Below are 22,414 nucleotides of genomic sequence, written 5' to 3'. Positions count from 1 at the left end.
CCACTTGACTGGAGGCAGAGTATATCCTGTCATCCAGTCCCCAAACACCAAGCCAACTCTGGGCTCTATAGTTACTTCCTTGTTCCTTGATCATTCTAAATAAGGTCAGATGTGCAACTACAGCCAATCAACTTAAGCCCAATGCTTCTTGTTTCTTGCTTGCCTTTTTCTATGAAAGCTTGCAGCCCTTTTCCCTTACTTTGCTGTTCTCGGAACTCTTGATTGTGGAGCCTGCCTGCTTCAAGAAGTGTTAAATAAAATTTGTTTGTATTACCTATATTATCTTATTTAATCATTTGACATGTTGCATATTGCAGAATTTTCTTCTTTAAAGGCTGAATAGTATTTCATTGTATATACCACATTTATTAATTTTTAACTTTTTAATATAATTTTTTATTGAGTTATATTTATGCACAATTATATGATTACAGGTGTACAATATAGCAATTCACAATTTTTAAAGGTTATACTCCATTTATAGTTATAGTAAAATATTGGCTATATCCTCTGTGTTGTACAACATATCTTTTACCTTATTTTATACATAATAGTTTGTACCTTTTAATCGCCTACTCCATCTTGCCCCTGCTCCATCTTGCCCCTCCCCCCTTCCCTCACCCATCTAGTAACCGCTAGTTTGTTCTCTATATCTGTGAGTCTGTTTCTTTTTTGTTATATTCACTAGTTTGTTGTATTTTTTAGATTCCACACGTAAATGATGTGATAAGTATTTGTCTTTCTTTATCTGACTTATTTCACTTAACATAATACCCTCCAAGTCTATCCATATTGTTGCAAATGGCAAAATTTCCTTCTTTGTATGGCTAAGTAGTATTCCATTGTATATATACACCACTTTTTTTATCCATTTATCTGTCGATGGACACTTAGGTTGCTTCCATATCTTGACAATTGTAAATAATGCTGACTATGAACATTGGGGTGCATGTATCTTTTTGAGTTAGTGTTTTTGTTTTTTCTGGATATATACCCAGGAATGGAATTGCTGGTCCTAGGGTAGTTCTATTTTTAGTTTTTTGAGAACTCTCCATATTGTTTTTCACAGTGGCTGCACCAAGGTACATTCCTACCAACAGTGTGCAAAGGTCCCCTTTTCTCCACATCCTTGCCAGCATTTGTTATTTGCAGTCCTTTTGATGATAGCCATTCTGACAGGTGTGAGGTGATATATCATTGTGGTTTTGATTTGCATTTCCCTGATGATTAGCGATGTTGAGTATGTTTTCATTTGCCTGTTGGCCATCTGCATTTCCTCTCTAGAAAAATATCTATTCAGATCTTCTGCCCATTTTTTAATTGGGCTATTAGGTTTTTTGATGTTGAGTTGTATGAGCTGTCTATATATTTTGAATATTAACCCCTTTGGTCAGATCATTTGCAAATATTTTATCCCATTCAGTAGGCTGTCTTTTTGTTTTATCAATGGTTTCCTTTGCTGTGCAAAAGCTTTTAAGTTTAATTAGTTCCCATTAATTTATTTTTGCTTTTATTTCCTTTGCTTTAGGAGACAGATCCAAAAAAAATATTGCTATAATTTATGTCAGAGTGTTCTGCCTATGTTTTCCTCTAGGGTTTTATAGGTTCTGGTCTTACATTTAGGTCTTTAATCCATTTTGAGTTTCCTTTTTTTGTATATGGTGTTAGAGAATGTTGTATGATGCCAGCATCACCCTGATACTAAAACCAGACAAACATATCCCCAAAAAAGAAAATTACAGGTCAATATCACTGATGAACCTAGATGCAAAAATCCCCAACAAAATATTAGCAAACAGAATCCAACAATACATTAAAAAGATTATACACCATAATCAAGTGGGATTTATCCCAGGAATGCAAGGATTTTTCAATATCCACAAATCAAACAGTGTGATACATCACATTAACAAATTGAGGAATAAAAATCATATGATCATCTTAAAAGATGCAGAAAAAGCTTTTGACAAAATTCAACATCCATTTGTGGTAAACACTCTCCAGAAATTGAGCACAGAGGGACCCTACCTCAACATAATAAAGGCTGTATATGACAAACCCACAGCCAACATCACCCTCAATGGTTAAAAACTGAAACCATTTCCACTAAGATCAGGAACAAGATAAGGTGGTCCACTCTCAGCACTATTATTCAACATAGTTTTGGAAGTCCTAACCATGGCAATCAGAGAAGAAAAAGAAATAAAAGGAATCCAGATTGGAAAGGAAGAGGTAAAACTGTCAGTATTTGCAGATGACATGATACTATACATGTAAAATCCTAAAGATGCCACCAGAAAACTACTAGAGCTCATCAATGAATTTGGTAAAGTTGCAGGATACAAAATTAATGTATAGAATTCTGTTGCATTTCTATACCTGAACAACGAAATATCAGAATGGAAACAATCCCATTTACCATCACATCAAAAAGAATAAAGTACCTAGGAAAAAACCTACCTAAGAAGTAAAAGACCTGTACTCCAAAAACTACAAGACACTGATGAAAGAAATCGAAGATGACACATACAGATGGAAAGATATACCATGTTCTTGGATTGGAAGAATTAACATTGTTAAAATGACCATACTACCCAAGGCAATCTACAGATTCAGTGCAATCCCTATCAAAATACCAATGATATTTTTCACTGAACTAGAACAAATAATTTTAAAATTTGTATAGAAACTTAAAAGACCTCGAATAGCCAAAACAATTCTGAGGAAGAAGAACAGAGCTGGAAGAGTTTTGCTTCCTGACTTCAGACTATACTACACAGCTATAGTCATCAAAAAGTATGATACTGGCACAAAAACAGGCACATAGATCAACAGAACAGAATAGGGAGCCCAGTAATAAACCCCTGCACTTATGGTTAATTAATCTATGACAGAGGAGACAAGAATATACAATGGAAAAAAAGACAGTCTCTTCAATAAGTGGTGATAGGAAAATTAGACAGCTACATGTAAAAGAATGAAATTAAAACATTCTCAAATACCATATGTATATACCACATTTAGAAATTAATATTCTTAAAACCACACGTGCCCAGGTACCCACTGAAAAATGATCCTCCATTCTCAGGGCTATGATACACTAGGCCAAAGACTGCTCTCTAGAGGGTAAGCTCTGTAAGAGCTATCTTGGACACCACTAAATCCTCTGAACTTATAGTGCTGGACCCATATTAAGTACTCAAAAAACATTCATTGAATAAATAAATGAATGAGATAGGCCCATCGCTGTTGTTGCTGTTTCTTCAAATCTTGCTTCTTAACTAAATCTGATGCCTGATTAAAAGCCACCTTCACTAACTCATCTTAATCCTGTTTATTTAAAAAATTTTTTTTTCCAAATCCCATTGTACAGGGCACAATAGGGACTCTTTACTGGTCTTAATGATCTAAATGTACTTAGGGTAAGTCCATGTAAGTAGACTACCCACTAAAACATCCAGGACTTGGTTTTGCTGTTCTATATTTACTTGGATGACATGCTAGGAATTATTTTTCAATTCAAATGGTCTTTTCTGTCTGCTTATAAATTCTTATTGTTTCAATGCCGTCCATGGCTAATTCAAATAACCATTGAAAAAGAAAGTTCATACCATTCTTCCCCTTGAAAGGTTACTCTTTTTGGTTTAATTGCTATTGTTGTATTTTAGCAAGGTATTGCTGCAAACAAAGCTAAGATTTTTTTATAGTGTAACTTTTTTTAAAGCTACAGCAACCTTAAAACCTCAATTGGATTGTCACAAAATCATTTGTATTTATAATTAAATTTGAACATTAGAGCCAGTACTTTGAGTCCGACTGATTTGAGATATATTTATTTAAGCTGACAAAATGAAATTATATTTAAGGCAGGACAAGAAATATTTAACATAAAATTTTCTCTGCTGTTTGAGCCACTGTCTGCTCCTCTTTAGTGTGCATTGTGCATCTGCACTGTACCTTAACTAGATCCCCTTAGAAAACACAGGAATGCCTGCTCACCAAAAAAACCAATTAACTCCTGGTGCCAGCAAGGTAACTCCTTAGGAGATAACGTTCCTCCTCAATCCTGTTAGGGGTCATGATGAAATTTTCTACTCACCTTGTTGGACTATGCAAACTGTCATTATGTTACTTTGATGTATAACCCTTCGATATGTAACCCTTTGTCTCAAAAACTTATATAACTGTGCTTTGACTTCTAATGGGGAAACAGTCCTCGGTAGTTCCTGAAAGGCTGTGTCCTGTGTTATAATACTCAGGTTAGCCCGAATAAAATTCTCTATTTCTTTCTTAGATTGACTGTTGACTAAGTATTTTTCATTGACAAAGCCTTCATACTATCTGGGGCATATTGTTCAATTTTTCATTTAAAATAACTCTCTCAACATCATTTACCATTGACTGGGAACTTCTGAATTTGACTTGTTTCACTAATCCTAGCCTACTTTGCAATGCATTCCAAGTAACTTTATTTTATGCAGGTTACATGTAGTGAATGAAAAGCAAGTATGATTTAATGCTTTTGGGGTAGAGAATATTTCAGAACATAAATATGTTTTCTTAATGTGTGATTATAATGATGTCTTAAGATATAAAGACAGTTGGTCTAACAAATGCTAAGTTTTCTTAATGGAGGTAGCATGTAAAAGCAACATCATAAAAATACCTTAGATATGTGTATATCCCGTAATTCTACAGGTTATGTTAACCTTAGAATTTCCACATAAAAATACTATAGTGTTCATTTAGACTCAGGTCTCACTCACTATTTAGCAGGAAACTCATACCCAGATCTTTCCATTCATACTGGGGTTTATGTGAGTTTTTCACATGTGCTCTGAACACTCTTTCTAGACAGAGAATAGTGTAAGAATACCCCCATTGAGAGGAAGGCAGAAAGGGAGGAACACATTCCTAGAAATGGGAGCACTCCCTGATCACTGCTGACACACCTATTCACTAATAAACATGCATTGTCTTAGTAATACAATTGCTATTACTATTTCCACCACGTATCTTACTTCTCTTCTGCTTCCCAATGACCCGCAGTTCACTCTTCAACTTTGTTTTAAAGGGACATCATCCTACCCTATATTTGGGGTCAGGCAGGGCGGCAGCTAGTGAAAGGTAGAGTTAGATACTAGGAGCAGGCAGCAGGGGGAGAATGGTCAAGTAACATGAAGGCCATAGAGCCAAAAAGGTTCAAACCAGCAACAGGTTGTCCTGAAAACACAAAGCCTGAACGTGCCAAGGCAACACTTGGGAAGTAGGCAGAGATAGTGATATCCATGTTCTTCTGACCCTGTCTCCTGCCCTTTCTGGGACCATCCTCTTGAAGCTCTTCTTTTGGGCATCTGTGTCCTTTCCCAGCCTGCAGTGTTCATGCCACCTCATAGCGGCTTGTACTGTTCTGGTGCCTTTTTCTCGTATAGACTTTTCCTGCTAAGGGCTCTAAACCTTGAGGAATTTGTTCTAGGTGATCTGGTGACCAATATATGCCAAGGGGGTAGTAGGTGCTACAGTGTAACATCACCTTTTCGAAATAAAGTTTGTGAAACTTACATTGATGCATCTAGAAGAAATAGCAATTTTAGGCAGATCAGAAAGGAAACAGTTTGGCGGGATAATTTGCTCTTTGATGCCTCCAAGATTTCGTCTCCTGAGAGGTCTTTCTAAAGTGTTCAGCATTCATAGAAGAGATTTGCCTCAGAATCATAGGATTTTATAGCTAAGGAGGGATTATCTCTGCCATTATTTCCTAATTTCCTAATGGCTCCTAGGACAGGTCTCCACAATGGGTGCTCACACAGTGCTTGTTAATAAACAACATTAACAGAGAAATGAAAAACTTCTGTCCTATAATGACATCTGCTGTCACTATTTGTGACATGCACAGAATACAGTGGATGAAATCCATAATCGAAATACGAAAGCAGCTTTTTACAGATGTCCTGGTACTGAATTGTTACAAGATAATGGCACTTCGATTGGTCTGTTTAATTCTAATGTGGTTGCTATAGGTGAAAGCAGTTTTAGAGCAGGCTCTGTCTATGAATGGGAGAAGTAAATCGACTACTTCAGGGATTTTAAGGCTGCTGAAAAAGCCCTCTGCCATCTCTCCCTAATATATCTCCCTTGCTTTCTGTTGCCTGAAATTCTGCAAATGGTGCTCCAGATTTTCCCTTCTGTTTCCTTTCTCCATGAAAATAAAACGACAAAATAGATTCACCTGGGGAGATACTAGACAATTCCCCACGCTTGGACCTGACCCCCAGAGTGCCTGCTTTTATTAGTCTGGATTAGGGCCCAGGTATTGGCATTGTTTTTAAAAGTCCCTGGTAATTTTAATATGCAGCCAGTGTCCATAAACACCATTAGTGAAACACTAAAATGTACTCGTTTGCACCTGAGTGTGGGCATTTTGTTCTTGTTTTCTTTTCAATCATATCTTCCTCAAAAACAGGTTACTAGAAGGGAGAAGGACAGTAAAGAAAACTGTGGATTCTAAAGGAAATTGATGGTCAAACTGGAGAGACTGGAGTGGAAGACCTTGGGATTCCAAAAACCTGCATTGTCCATTTCACAATGCTTGAAGGTTAGGCTTGCTAGGACAAACAATGGGGAAAAGACAAGCTGTAGCCTCCCCTGCCTTCCCCCCGGGCATTTAAGGAGCCCTCCACAAGTAGGTCAGGGGAAATGGCACGCACACTGATCTGTAGGCAGCAGGAGGAGTTTTAAGATGTTGCTGTCACAGTTGCTTCTGCCCTGCCAACCCATCAGGGAGCTGCATCGTCTCTCCTTTGAGTTGAAATTCCAGATTAATGGGCCTGAAAATTGGATTAGCTCAGTGACTGCTCAGAGATCCATGGTGAAATGAAAACAAGTCAGACTAGAAACAATCTGTGGCTAGGTGCTACAGAATCTTTTCAACTTGGCGTTTTCAGGGTTAAAGTGAATCTGAATTGGTAATACAACATGGGCAAATCAAAGTTAGGTTTAGAGCTGAAATGTTCTAAAATGTTCTCAGGTGTCAAAATGTCATAGGGTGAACAACCAATACATAGACATGTTTTCTTTCCGGCTATAAATCCTTTGCTTTTCTTTGCCTAGATGTTCCTCAGGGTTTTCAAAGCAACAAGACTGGTCCAAGAGAATAAATAAATTAAAAGGGGCATAAAGGTAGTCTTTGTAAGGAGTTAACTTATCTTTTTAAATTGCTTGAGAATCCTAGAAGTATTTTGCCTCTTGTAAACAAAAATGGAGGCATCTGATTAAGTTGGCTCCCTGGCATTGCTTGGGGGATGGATCTCTGCAGAGTTGGATTTCCTTTGAAGCTGAAGCCCCAGGGTCCCTCACTTGCACTAGCGCCATCTCAGGCCCTGCAAGGAGGGGCCCTAGCAGTGGGTTCTAATGGTCGTATGTTTCATAAATTTGAAAACATATATAATATTTTAATAGCAATCAGTTAAGACTATTTTCTCCACTCCAAATTTTCCTCTGACATGCTTTCTCTCATGATACGTGGCCTTGGAGGGAGTGTATGCATTTTGGGGATCTGGCTAAGGGATTTATGAGATAAGTTGTGTAGTTTGCAGTCACTTTAGTATATACCTGTTATTGCTAGGTGTTCTAGTGTTCACATAGTTTATAGGGACACTCCTCTGCTCCCTATCTATATGCTCATCTGGCATCCTCACCTAAAGCTACAGTATCATGATATAAACTAGCTCCAGAAGTGTGTTGGTAGGAAAAGGGGTGAAACAAAGCTTGGGATGTATGGAGCCAGAAACTAGTCCATGGAAAATTCTCTCAACTATCAGACATGTAAAATTGTAAATGGAGGATTCAGTTCGTATTGATACCTAATTAAAGCAGAAGTTCTTTCTAGTCAGTAACACTCCATCTTTTGTGTGTGTGTGTGGGATATACATGAAATAGAATTGATCAGAATTCCTGTGTTTATAGGACACAAATCTATAGCAGTAGGACCAACTGGTGAAGTTGCATATTTTATGTACTCCAGCACATCAGATGGCACCTTAGAATATCTGATATATCTTGCCTTAATGAAGTTGGCAGTTTCAGACCAAACTGCAGGTAAAATTGTCTGCAATAAAGTGAAGCAATCAACTGTGCTAGAAGAAAACAATGACTTATTCTGCTAGTCTCTGTATTGGAAAATGTGTCAAAATGATTATATGAAGAAGTGGTCAAAGAGTATGCAAAAAATGGAGGAAAAAGGTATTATAGAGGTGTTTTTGATAGTTGATAAATATGTTATCTTTTTGGTTTTGTAATGTTTTCATTTTTAGTAGACTTTTTTTTTTAATAGATCTTTATTGGAGTATAATTGCTTCACAATACTGTTAGTTTCTGTTGTTAGAATCAGCCATAAGCATACATATATTCCCATATACCCTACCTCTTGAGCCTCCCTCCCACCCTCCCTATCCCACCCCTCTAGGTGGTCACAAAGCACCGAGCTGATCTCCCTGTGCTATGCTGCTTCTTCCCACTAGCTAACTATTCTACATTCAGTAGTGTATATATGTCGATGCTACTCTCACTTCGCCCCAGCTTCCCCTTCCCCAGCTGTGTCCTCAAGTCCATTCTCTATGTCTATATCTTTATTCCTGCCCTACCACTAGGTTTATCAGTACCATTTTTTTCAGATTCCATATATATGTGTTAGCATGCGGTATTTGTTTTTCTCTTTCTGACTTACTTCACTCTGTATGACAGACTCTAGGTCCATCCACTTCACTACAAATAACTCAGTTTCGTTTCTTTTTATGGCTGAGTAATATTCCATTGTATATAAGTGCCACATCTTCTTTATCCATTCACCTGTCGATGGACATTTAGGTTGGTTCCATGTCCTGGCTATTGGAAATAGTGCTGCAATGAACATTGTGGTACATGTCTCTTTTTGAATTATGGTTTTCTCGGGGTATATGCCCAGTAGTGGGATTGCTGGGTCATATGGTAGTTCTATTTTTAGTTTTTTAAGTAAACTCTATACTGTTCTTCATGTTGGTTGTATCAATTTACATTCCCACCAACAGCACAGGAGGGTTCCTTTTTCAGCACACCCTTTCCAGCATTTATTGTTTCTAGATTTTTTGATAATGGCCATTCTGACCAGTGTGAGGTGATACCTCACTGTAGTTTTGATTTGCATTTCTCTAACAATAACAATGTTGAGCATCTTTTCATGTGCCTCTTGGCCATCTGTATGTCTTCTTTGGTGTAATGTCTATTTAGGTCTTCTGCCCATTTTTTAATTGAATTGTTTGTTTTTTTGATATTGAGCTCCATGAGCTGTTTGTATATTTTAGAGATTAATCCTTTGTCCATTGTTTCATTTGCAAATATTTTCTCCCATTCTGAAGGTTGTCTTTTCGTCTTGTTTATGGTTTCCTTTGATGTGCAAAAGCTTTGAAGTTTAATTAGGTCCCATTTGTTTATTTTTGTTTTTATTTCTATTACTCTAGGAGGTGGGTCAAAAAAGATCTTGCTGTGGTTTATGTCAAAGAGTGTTTTTCCTGTTTTCCTCTAAGAGTTTGATAGTGTCCAGTCTTACATTTAGGTCTTTAATCCGTTTGGAGTTTATTTTTGTGTATGGTGTTAGGGAGTGTTCTAATTTCATTCTTTTACATGTAGCTGTCCAGTTTTCCCAGCACCACTTATTGAAGAGGCTGTCTTTTCTCCATTGTATGTTCTTGCCTCCTTTGTCGTAAATTAGGTGACCATATGTGTGTGGGTTTATCTGTGGGCTTTCTATCCTGTACTGTTGATCTATATTTCTGTTATTGTGCCAGTACCATACTGTCTTGATTACTGTAGCTTTGCAGTATAGTTTGAAGTTGGGGAGCCTGATTCCTCCAGCTCCTTTTTTTTTTTTCTCAAGATTGCTTTGGCTATTTGGGGTCTTTTGTGTTTCCATATGAATTGTAAAATTTTGATTCTAATTCTGTGAAAAATGCCATTGGTAGTTTGATAGGGATTACATTGAATCTGTAGATTGCTTTGGGTAGTATAGTCATTTTCACAATATTGATTCTTCCAATCCAAGAACATGTTATATTTCTCCATCTGCTTATGTAATCTTTGATTTCTTTTATCAGTGTTTTATAGTTTTCTGAATACAAGTCTTTTGCCTCCTTAGGTAGGTTTATTCCTAGATATTTTCTTCTTTTTGTTGCAATGGTAAATGGGATTGGGGGATTTATCCCAGGAATGCAAGGGTTCTTCAATATATGCAAATCAATCAATGTGATATACCATATTAACAAATTAAGGAATAAAAACCATATGATCATCTCAACAGATGCAGAAAATGGGCATAGAGGGAACCTACCTCAACATAATAAAGGCCATATATGACAAACCCACAGCAAACATCATACTTAGTGGTGAAAACTGAAAGCATTTCCACTAAGATCAGTAACAAGACAAGGATGTCCTTTCCCACCACTTGTATGCGACATAGTTTTGGAAGTCCTAGCCACGGCAATCAGAGAAGAAAAAGAAATAAAAAATTGGAAAAGAAGAAGTAAAACTGTCACTGTTTGCAGATGACATGATACTATACATAGAAAATCCTAAAGACCAGAAAACTACTAGAACTAATCAATGAATTTGGTAAGGTTGCAGGATACAAAATTAATGCACAGAAATCTCTGGCATTCCTATACACTAACAACAAAAATCAGAAAGAGAAATTAAGGCTTTTTAAAACTTACAATTTGTTGTGACTTCTTTTCTCCTTCTAAATAAATAGCACTTTTATACCCTAATCTGATATTCTCAGTTTTGTATTCTTAAAGATCTTCAAAATTAAGTGTCAGGCTGCACAAAACTTGGATCTGGGGAGAAATTTTCACATTATCGACAAGTCATAAAGCATAATTGTCCAAGGGACTTGTGGGCCTTGAGCTGCTATTTTTCTACTTGCTCAGGAGTCAGAAAGTTGGATTCTCTTCTGAATTTTGCCATTTATTGGCTGAGTGGTCAGACCCAGATATCTGAGGGAGGGAAAAAGGGAGATTCATGCTATTTATTGGACATCCAGTAGTAAAATGCGATTAGCATACCAGTGCTTTTCATCCCTGATCCATTTAATCCTCACAACTGGTTTAAGAGATTGGAGGAAACTAAGATGAATGGATGAAGAACTCACACCAAGTGAATGCACTGGAATTAGAATCTGACTTTAGGGGCTATGATTTTTGCCATCACTTATAGATTTAAGACTCTCATATTCCTCAGCTATAAAATGGTGATAATTATGTCTTATTTACCTGTTTCCCAGGGTTGTGTCAGCCATCAGATGAGGGAGGCTGTGAGAAAGGACTTTAAATATTATTCTATAAACATGAAACAGTGCTTGTGGTGTGCAGCTCTGTATGCAACCCATGTGATTTGGGGTATTAAATTATTTAACAATAACAGCTTTGAGATATTGCAGCAAATGGAGCTCTCAAATGTGTTTCAAAAGTAGTGACACTGCAGGTTTTCTGTGCCCACTGGGTTAGTTGTTTTCTGCTTGGACCCCAATAGAGATATGTCTCTTTTTACCATAGGAGCTCTTGGCTCCACCCAGGGCAGAGAACAGGAGCATAGAAGGATAATCCTGGTGGTAAAAAGAAACAAAGACCTTAGAGCTAAGTTTGCAGAAAGAAATGACCTTTAATACAAAGCATATTAGAGAAAGTCGTCATCCACCAAAAGCAGTTATTAAAGTTTTGTTCATTTCAGTGAACCTTGTGCTTTTGCAGAGTCTCAGATTAATATGTTAAATGTATTACAGGCTTAAATTACAAGGTTACTAGTAGAATTTGGAAGATGATAAATCCAGACGAGACCAACACAGAGTCTATTCTCTTGGCCAGGCTGGGTAAGGGAGATTAATTTCTTATTGAGAAGGAACTTTTGGTTAATATCAGGATAAAATTGTAGAATTATTTAGAGAAAGTTGTATATGTCAATTCAGGGTAAAATTGTAGAATTATTTAGAAAGTTCAAGTTAACTGTATATTGATAAGTATAATTTCTTCATTTCCATGTATATGATTAGTAGTTCTCAATTAAGCCATTTTTTCCTTCAAATGATATGAATTTAAAAATAGTTCTAGGTATTTTTATAGATAGGTACTTGAATGAGGTAGATCATACATTATTATTGTAGTCAAGATTCTCTTTTCTGGAAAAAGGTAAAACTGGGTTAGAAGAACTGCTTTAAAAAGGTTTATTAGTGAATGGGCTACATGTAAGGCCACACTGAGATGTAGAATTTGATAGGCAGGTTAAAAACTTGATCTTTTTCAGACAGAAATTTTAAAAATATATTTAAAACTTTTATACAGTAGAGGTGAGGAGAAACTTTTTTCTAAGAAGTTATGACAGACAGACTCACATACAGACATCTCATGGAAATATTGCAGGTTCAGTTCCAGACCACTGCAATGAAGTGAATATTGCAATAAAGCCAGTCAGATGAGTTTTGTTGTTTCCAGGTATATAAAAGTTATGTTTACACTATACGGTAGCCTCCTAAGTGTACAGTAGCATTGTGACTAAAAAACAATTACATATCTTAAAAAATACTTTAACGCTAAAAGATACTAACCATCATCTGTGACGGTGCAGAGTTGCCACAAACCTTCAATTTGTAAAAAATGCAGTATCTTCGAAGCACAATATAGGAGGTAGGCATTAATACTATCCAAAATATTTGTCAAACTATTTTCTATTTATCTAGTTCTTATCTTTTCATTTTTCTGTTATAATATTTTTAACTTGTAGATGCTATAGAGTTCCGAGACAACTTCTTAGAAGTACAGTTTTTAAATTTAATAAACTGAACTACTCACCCTCATAAGCAGACCTATGTCTGGCTTTAGTTGTTTTTAGAACCTCAGCTCACTTTGCTGACATCTAACTCACTAAAATTATATATGGGTAGGGGGAAAATATTCAAAAGATAAAGTAGTAAAGAGATCATATTTGTGCTTACCAGAGGTGAGGGGTTGGAGGAAGGGGAATTGGGTGTAAGCAGTCAAAAGGTACGAACTTCCAGCTTTAAGATAAATAAGTACTAGGGATGTAACATACAGCATGATAAATATAACTAACATTGCTGTGTGTTATACATGAAAGTTGTTAAGAGAGTAAATCCCAAGAGTTCTCATCACAAGAAAAAAATTTTTTTCTTTTTCTTTTCTTTTGTATCTATATGAGATGATGGATGTTTGCTAAACTTATTGTGGAATTATTTCATGATGAATGTAAGTCAAATCATTATGCTGTATACCTTACAGTTCTGTATGTCAATTATAGCTCAGTAAAACTGGAAGGAAAAAAGAGATAAAGTAGTACAGTAAGGGGTGTTTTGAATTTTAATTTCATTCTGTCTACTTTAATGGGAGTAGGACCAATTTACGTTGTGTGAATTTATCCCAGTGATGTTTTTATTATTCATTAGACATCAGTGTCCCAAGCAACCTCCTAGCTAATCTGTCCATTAATCCAGCTCAAGGTAAAATTTACTTATTTTGTTTTTCCTTGTCTAGATCTCCTCTTCTAAGTTATGTTTTGCTTGGTTCTTATTTTTAATCTCTATTTACATTTTACTGTTTTACTGCATATACTCTGCCATTAAGTCATATTAAATCTTTTGTGGAAAGTGATAAGACATAAATCAAATAATATTGGCTGTTTCCATCTATCTTACCTGTCTCCTTTGTTTTCATCTCTTCCATCTGCCTCAAAGTGATCAGAATTCTGATGAGATGGTGGCCTGACACATCCACTCTCAACACTAATCCAACTATCAACTCTGTCTCCATAGAGAAACAGGTGCTTAGACTGCAGGGTGTGTGCGAACACTCTGACCTTTCCAGGGGCTGGATGTTTAGGGTGGTTCTTGATTCTGGGCCTGCCAGTTGACCTGGGAGGAAAATCTGTATTCTTTTGTTCCTGAAGAGAAATTGTACTTCTGAGTTCTGTGGATCCCTCGGAGGAAAAGCCCTGTCATTCCATTCATTGTCGTTCTAGGAAGACCTGCTGACTGTCAAATCTTTGGAGGGGCCTTGTGATCCTCCTTATGTCAGAGATCAGCAATCAAGCTTCTTCCTGTGTTTGCAGAAAGAACTGAAGAGTTTCCAGTTCCATGTCCCTGTCTGTGAAGAGCAGTACTTCCTACCACTTGTGGGTTTCCATCACTCCCAGGTACCCTAGTAGCTTGTTATGTAAATAAACTCATGGGTATGCTAAGGAAATCATCACAATCTAAGGGGACCCAGCAGCAGTGTCTTTAAGATAGAACAAGGAGAGAGAGAGAGACAGCGAGAGAGAGAGAGAGAGAGAGAGAGAGAGAGAGAGAGAGAGAGAGAATGGATAAAAAGAATAGGAAAGCTTCTAGTATAGTAATAAAACTGTTAGAGGAGACAGATGACTATTAGAATAACCACAACAAAATGTTTTAAAAGAAGGCTCGAAGAGATTCTATTATAGCTTTATAAGACTTAAAACTGAAACTTAAGACTGAAACTTTGATTTTAAAATTTAAAAACTGAGTGTATGAATTGAGGAGAAATTAGTCACTATAGAGATCATCCTGGAGGGTCAAGTAGAAGACACACTGTAAAACAGCAAAAATACAAAGAGAATGAAATCATGGGGAAGAAGCTGCCAGATTTGGAGGCAGCATCAGGAGTTCTGAAATATGGAGAATAAGAGATTCTAAAATGGCGAAAAAGGAACAGATAGAAAGAAACATAACAGTTGAAATAACCACTGGGAAAAACAACATTGGATTGAAAAACAGACTTGTATATTCATATTGGAAGTGCCCAGGCAGGATCGATTTCCATAGCTGAGGGTTGGAGATGAGAGGGAGAGAGAGCAAACAGGCTGTTGGATACTGACTTGGCTTTTCATTCTGCTCCCAGTGGTACCGCTTTGGGAAGAACATAATGCTGTTGTCATGTCATGTGATGGAGGAACCTTGATATTCTCTGATAACACCATATGGTCACACCTTAAACTTCTCATGTGACATATCAGCTCTTGTTCCATTGGCTTCCATATCGACTACTGTTATCTAATGAATGAAAAAGTTGTGTATAAGCACCACTGCCATATAAGAGAGTGGTTCCTGTTACGGAAATTATTTTGAGTTGCTGTGCATGCTGGTCGGTTTGGATATACAAAATGAGCCTGAGAACTAGGTTTGGGTTGGGAAATGAGGAGAGTGAATTTCTCTGCAATTAGGGAGAATTTGGAAAGTCAGAAGCAATCTAGAAAGGAGGGGTGAGATTGCATGTGGCTGGGATTTTATGTGGTGTAAAGTATCCAATGAAAAATCCCACAAGGAATTAATCCAAAGAAAATAATAAAGATGTCCAAAGTCTAATGCCTAATGCTCAGTTTGAAATTGCCATAAACTTTTCATGACTCTGCCCATCCCTCATATTCATTTAAATCTACTGTAATTATGAATAGTTTATGTGTCTGAGGCAGAAAGAAGTTTACTTCCCCAAAATTGGTGCTTTAAATATAATTAGGCTTAAGGAAGCGAGCTGGGTTGGGTTTCCAGAAACATCTTTAGGAAGACTGCATCACTGTCCCACTAGGCAAGCCACTGAGTCTGAGGCCTCTAATGCAGCCTTGCTGCAAGAAGCCCCTGCTCTCACCACACCTGCCTCTCAATTCATGGAACCAGAGAATGGACACTGGAATGCTGGTGTAGGAAGAACGATCTTGTATTTCCACGACTTTCTTGACAGCGGCCACAGCTGAGAGTCTCAGGAATATGGAGCTCACTGTATTTCTGCCTTTGGAATCTTATGAAAAGGGCTTTGACTCACAGAACCTAATTTGCTTCCAGACTATAGCACCTGGAAGATAGTTGGTGCAAAAGTCGAGAGAGGCAAACCAAAGAATGAAGCACAAGGCTGATTTTCAAGAGCCAACGAAGTGGGGACAGAGATTGTTAGTATTAGTAGGACATTAGATAGTATAGGGGCAGGAAGATAATTCATAAACAAGAAATCAGGGGGAAGCAGGATCTGAGGGACAGAATAATCGTAACACCTCAATCTAGGTTACAATTGTCTTTGGGGGACTTGGATTATCTTGGGTGCTTTATGGTGACTTAGAGCCAAGGTGATGGGTCATGTGATGACTAAACTACCTCTTATATCCCAGCTAATAGCAAACATTAAGAATCTACCATAACCTGCTATTTCCTGGGCATTAGAATCTTCAATTAAGCTGGTTAGTAATTCAATTTACCAATTGACTAGAGTTGGCACTAAGAGAGAAATGAAACCTATTTTCTACCCTGCTTGTCAATACTTGTGAAACAAGCTTAAGTAGTCCCACTTGCTGCATATCACAGAGCTGTTATTGTTTAAAACTTGATGACCAAAACCAGTGAGCTGCACACAGAGCTAGAGGCCGTACATGTTATTTCATATTTATAAAATTTATCAGGAGGCAGTGTCTATCTATGTATGTCTACTGTTAGAAAACAGCAACCAAAAACCAAAAGATGCTGGGTAAGGGTGGCTGAGCATAAACTAGAGGGTCTGTAATTGAACCATTGGTTGAAGTGATTTAACCTTAGTATTTCTATCTAACTATTATATTGTTCCATATTGTTGATGGTCTTAAGAAACTTGTTTTCATCTTATGAAAACAGACATGAAGAAAGCAAATGTAAGTATACTAATGAAATGCTAAAAACTTTCGTATGTAGCAAGGTATATATATATATATATATATATATATATATATATATATAAAATATATATATATCTATATGTCTGCTAGGGGTTGAATTGTGTCTCCCCAAAATTCATATGTCCTGACCCCAGTAGCTGAGAATGTGACCTTATTTGGAAATAGGTCATTGCAGATGTAATTAGATAAGATGAAGTCATTAGGGTGGGCCCTAATCTAATGTGACTGGTATCCTTATAAAAAGGGGAAGTATGGGCACAGATACCCACACAGGGAGAACATCATGTGACAATGAAGGCAAAGATTGGGGTGGTGCTTATACAAGTCAAGGAATGCCAAAAATTACTGCAAACCACCAGAAGCTAGAGGAGAGGCATGGAACAGATGCTCCTTGACAGCCCCTAGAAAGAGTAAACTCTGCTGACACCTTGATCTCAGACTTCTAGCCTCTAGAACTATGAGACAGAAACTATCTGTTATGGGAATTCCCTGGTGGTCCAGTGGTTAGGACTCCGTGCTTCCACTGCAGGGGGCACGGGTTTGATCCCTAGTCAGGGAACTAAGATCCCACAAGCCACGTGGCTTGGCCAAAAACAACAAAAAAAAAGCCTACAAAAACTATCTGTTGTTTGTGCCACCCAGGTTGTAGTACTTTGGTTGTTATGGCAGGTTTAGCAAACAAATACAAATTATAAGAATTTTAAAAAACATATAAAGAATATTGAATTGATAAAGTAAAAAATTAAGAAAAATGAACATAATGACGTTATGTAAACTGTTGCGTACACTCAGGGGCCAATCAACACCTTTCCAGATGGTGGAAACTTTGGCCACAAATCTCAGCATGACTGAACCAGCTATAAGAAAATTCTATGCTGTTATAAATCAATGAATTAAAAAAAGATATTTAGCCTCTTAGTAGTGATATGAAAAATTTTGATTAGAAATGGAACCCTTTTGAAGCATTCTTTACCAAAACAACATGAGGCAGTAAAGGAAGATGAATCAGAAATAGAAGGTTAGTGTCATTTCATAAACTGTATGTGGGTATATTGCTTCATTTCTGACCTAAAGTGTCCTCTGTGGTATCATAATAAAAAAGATAATCAACTTTAGAGGAGTGTCGAGAATGAAAATTACCTAGACTTTTGACATTTAGATTTTCATGTGAAATGGGGTCTGCTTCCAAGTTGATATAAAAAATAGGCTTGTAAATAGATCTACTGATGCATATAATTCAGTGGTGTCTGCCCTAGAGAAGGTATAAAGAGACCACATCACTAGTTCCTCCCCCAGAGGAACACACGTTCAGTCTTCTCTCTTTCTATGCATAACCAAGTCTTATACCCAAAGTCTATAGTGTTTTGTAGCAAGTCTAAATACAGGGGAATAGGCATTTTTATTAATGTGTAAACCTCTAACAGTTATAACTAAAAAGGTTTTTAGTTTTTTTAAAAAATTTTGTCCTTCTGGAGTCCACACATTTCTGAATATTTTCTGTGTGTATTTTTTCTACTAGTGTTCATACTTAGTAAGAATCTGGCAATTTCAGAAATGAGAAGGCATTTTTAACTTTCTCTATCACACAGGAAAGTCAAGATTATATCTCAACCCCTTGGGAGAGTTTACATACTGCTGAAAATGACCACTTCAGTGCAGTCAATAAAGGCTTATGTCTAAGTAGGAAATTATTATCTACAGGACAATATGAGGATGATTTTGCTATAAGGTCAAGAAAGAAACCAAGAACTCTTGGTGTTAATTTGAACTAGGACTCAAAAATCTTTTGAAAAGTTAAATATTTGTATGAAAATAGCTACTAGTAGCTATTATTTGTGGAATGTTTACCATGTGCCAAGCACTGTATTAATGCCTCATTCACCTATCATACATACAGGATTTTTGTGAGGACCAAAATTTTGTATGTGAAAAACTTTGGAAACTTGAAAGTTGCTGAGCTGGGTGAAGCTCAAACCCAGGGCTAGAGTCTGCTGTTCATCAAAACACATATCACAGGCTGTGCTCACATATTTGAATGTCCTAACTCACCAATAAATACTATTATTAAGAAACCCTAAAAGGGTTTTATCTATTAAAATTAATTCATAATGGCAAACAATGAGAATTGCAGTGTTCTGCTTTGGAATGTAAAAACGTTTCGTTTAGTTATTACTGAAATTGGGGCAGGTGGGGTCCTCAGTTCAGTTTAATTTAGGACTTAAATTTAGATACATTGTTTTAAAACCGCAGGAGCTTCCCTGGTGAAATGTGAAACTGCCTCCACCCCCAGTCGGGAAGGGCAAGGAGAGACTGAAGAAAGGGGCAGGCTACTCCAGACTGGCAGGTGGCAAGTTTTTGCTTTTGTTTTTAATTAACATATATATTTATTTTTTAAATTGAAGTTCAGTTAATTTACAGTGTTGTGTTGGTTTCAAGTGTATAACAAAGTGATTCAGTTACACACACACACACACACACACACACACACACACACACACACATTCTTTTTCAGATTCTTTTCCATTATAGGTTATTATAAGATATTGAGTATAGTTCCCTGTGCTATACAGTAGGTCCTTGTTATTTACCTATTTTATATATAGTAGTGTGTATATGTTAGTCCCAAACTCCTAATTTATCTCTCTCCCTGCCCTTGCTATCCCCTTTGGTAACAAAAATTTTGTTTTCTATGTCTATGGGTCTATTTCTATTTTGTAAATAAGTTCATTGGTATCATTTTTTTTTAGATTCCACATATAAGTGATATCATATGGTATTTGTCTTTCTCTGTGTGACTTACTTCACTTAGTATGATCCATCCATCTAGGTCCATCCATGTTGCTGCTAATGGCATTATTTAGGTTTTTTTTATGGCTGAGTAATATTCCATTGTGTATATATACTACGTCTTCTTTATTCATTCATCTGTTGATGCTTCCATGCCTAGAAAAAAAATTTTTTTAATTTGTATGGGAACACAAAAGACCCTGAATAGCCAAAACAGTCTTGAGAAATAAAAGCGGAGCTGGAGGAATCAGGCTCCCTGACTTCAGACTATACTACAAAGCTACAGTAATCAAAACAATATGGACTTCTTAATTTTTGCCAATCTAATGAGAATAAAATGATATATCATTTTGCTTTAAAAAAAAACAATATGGCACTGGCACAAAAACAGACACATAGATCAATGGAACACAATAGGAAGCCCAGAAGTAAACCTACATACCTACGGGCAATTAATCTACAACAAAGGAGGCAATAATATACAGTGGAGAAAGGCAGTCTCTTTAATGAGTGGTGCTGGGAAAACTGAACAGCTACATGCAAAAGAATGAAATTAGAACATTCTCTAACACCATATACAAAAATAAACTCAAAATGGATTAAAGACCTAAATGTAAGACCGGCTATAATAAACCTCCTAGAGGAAAACATAGACAGAACATTCTCTGACATAAATCACAGCAATATATTTTTGGATCCGTTTCCTACAGCAACGGAAATAAAAGCAAAAATAAACAAATGGGACCTAATTAAACTTAAAAGCTTCTGCACAGCAAAGAAAATCATAAACAAAGTGAAAAGACAACCTACGGACTGGGAGAAAATATTTGCAAACAATGCTACAGACAAGGGATTAATTTCCAAAATATACAAGCAACTCATATAGCTTAATATCAAAAAACCCAAAAACCTAATCAAAAAATGGGCAGAAGACCTACATAGACATTTCTCCAAGGCAGGTGGCAGTTTTAATAAGCAAGGGAACTTACATATGAAACTTATCTTGGGCAGCCCCAAGTTGAGTAGATCTCCATACTCACCCACCAGAATCTTAAAAATTTATATAGAGGTTTTAACTGGGTTCAGTCACGTATACCATCCAGATGGTCTCAACAACGTATTACTGTCTCAAGGCTGCATTTGAAATGACTCCAGCAGGGGAGGGGGTGTGGAGCCTCTAGTTGCCTGGGTCTAGCTCATGGGTCAGCTGACAGTCATGTTCTCTTGATGACCTCCTCCAACAAGATGACAAGTAGATAATCACAATGCATAAATGTGTGCAGATTATAAGAATATTAAATCGTTATTTATTCCATTAGGTTTATATACATGTTTACTAAAAAAAAGAGGTGGCAGCATAATCATTTTGAAATTCATTCCAAGTTGTTGATGTCTCAGTAGTTCATTCTTTTGCTACTGCTGAGTGGTTTTCCATTGTCTAGATAGAGGAACCACAGTTTTTATATCCACGGACCCAGCGATGGACATTTGGATTATTTCCAGTTTTTGGCTATTACAAATAAAGCTGCTGTAAACATCCATCTATAAGTATTTTTAGGTATATATACTTCTATTTCTTTTGGGTAAATACCCAGAATTGGAATGGCTGGGTTATCTAGTAAGTGTATGTTTAACTTAAGAAACTATCAAACGGTTTTTCAGAGTAGTGTCAGTTTACATTCCCATCAGCAGCATGTATTCTCATAGCCCCCCAGTACTTGGTATGACTTGGTATGACCAGTCTTTCTATTTTAGACATTCTAATGGGTGTGTAGTAGTATCACATTATGGTTTTTGTTTGCATTTCCTTAATGATGGATAATGCTGAGCATCGTTCATGTGCTTATCTGTCATTAGTAAACCTTTTTTGGCAAAATGTTCAAATCATTTACTCTTTTTAATTGTTTTTTACCTGTTATGTTCTAATAGTTCTCTTTGTATTTGGATAAAAGTCCTTTATCAGATATGAAATTTTCAAATATTTTCTCCCAGTCTGTGGTTTGGTCTTTATTTTCTTTTTATGGTGTCTTTTAGAGAACAGAAGTTCTTCATTTTGATGAAGCCCAAATTATTAATATTTTATTTTATGGATTGTGCTTTTGATATCTTATCTAAGAAATCTTGACCTAAAATAAAGCGCAGAAATTTTTTCTTATGCTTTGCTTTATAAATTTTATAGCGTTATATTTTACATTTATATCTGTAATCCATTTCTGAGTTAATATTTGTATATGGTGCAAAATTCAATTGAAGTATATATATATATGTATATGTATTATATATATGAATATCTGTTAAAAAGACTGTCCACTGAATTGTGTTTGAAGCTTTGTGGAAAATCAATTAACTGTATATGTATTGGTATATTTCTGTACTATCTATTCTATTCCATAGATCAATCTACCTCTTTTGGAGCCAGTACTTGTATCTAGGTTACCATAGTTTTATGCTAAATTTTTAAGTAAAGCAGAAGAAATTTGTTCTTTTTCAAAGTTATTTTGGCTATTTTAGTTCCTTTGCATTTCCAAGTGAATTTTATAACTGTCAACTTCTACAAAAAAACTTCTGGGATTTTGACTGCAATTATTTGAATCTATACATCCATTTTAGAATAATGCCATCTTAATTAAGTCTTCTGATCCACAGACATGACGTATTTCCCCATCTAGTTAGATCTTCTTAATTTCTCTTTTCTATTTTGTAGTTTTCAGTGTCCATATTTTGACAGATTTATCCTTAAGTAGTTCATATTTTTACCCTATTATAAAAATATATTTTAATTGCAATTTCCAATGGTTGCTAATAGAAATACAGCTGATTTTCAAACATTGATCTTTTATCCTGAAACCTTGAAAACTCACTTATTAGTCTTAGTAGC

General features: G+C 36.3%; 1 protein-coding gene across 21 annotated transcripts in view; it reads left to right on the top strand.

Moving 5' to 3' along the window:
• GRXCR1 (glutaredoxin and cysteine rich domain containing 1) overlaps window positions 1–22,414 on the top strand; it is a 364,232-nt gene that overhangs the window by 142,510 nt on the left and 199,308 nt on the right. For 17 of the 21 annotated variants that reach the window (XR_014244108.1, XM_082390748.1, XM_082390756.1 and 14 more), the window contains 2 exons: window positions 13,775–13,860; window positions 14,059–14,232. The exons of 1 other annotated variant lie outside the window; for it this stretch is intronic. Coding sequence is in view for 18 of the 20 variants with exons in the window: in XM_082390748.1 (XP_082246874.1) it covers window positions 13,775–13,860; window positions 14,059–14,232 (260 nt within the window). In the remaining 2 variants the exon portion in view is untranslated. Of the gene's footprint in view, window positions 1–13,774; window positions 13,861–14,058; window positions 14,233–18,999; window positions 19,094–22,414 lie in introns of all 21 variants that reach the window. 3 more of the 21 variants (XM_082390746.1, XM_082390747.1, XR_014244109.1) reach the window with 2 other exon arrangements.

This window comes from Balaenoptera borealis (genome assembly GCF_965194805.1).
Source record: "Balaenoptera borealis genome assembly, chromosome: 4".
Lineage (NCBI taxonomy): Eukaryota > Metazoa > Chordata > Mammalia > Artiodactyla > Balaenopteridae > Balaenoptera > Balaenoptera borealis.
Note: the sequence above shows the minus strand (reverse complement) of the source record. Positions and strands in the feature narration are given on the sequence as shown.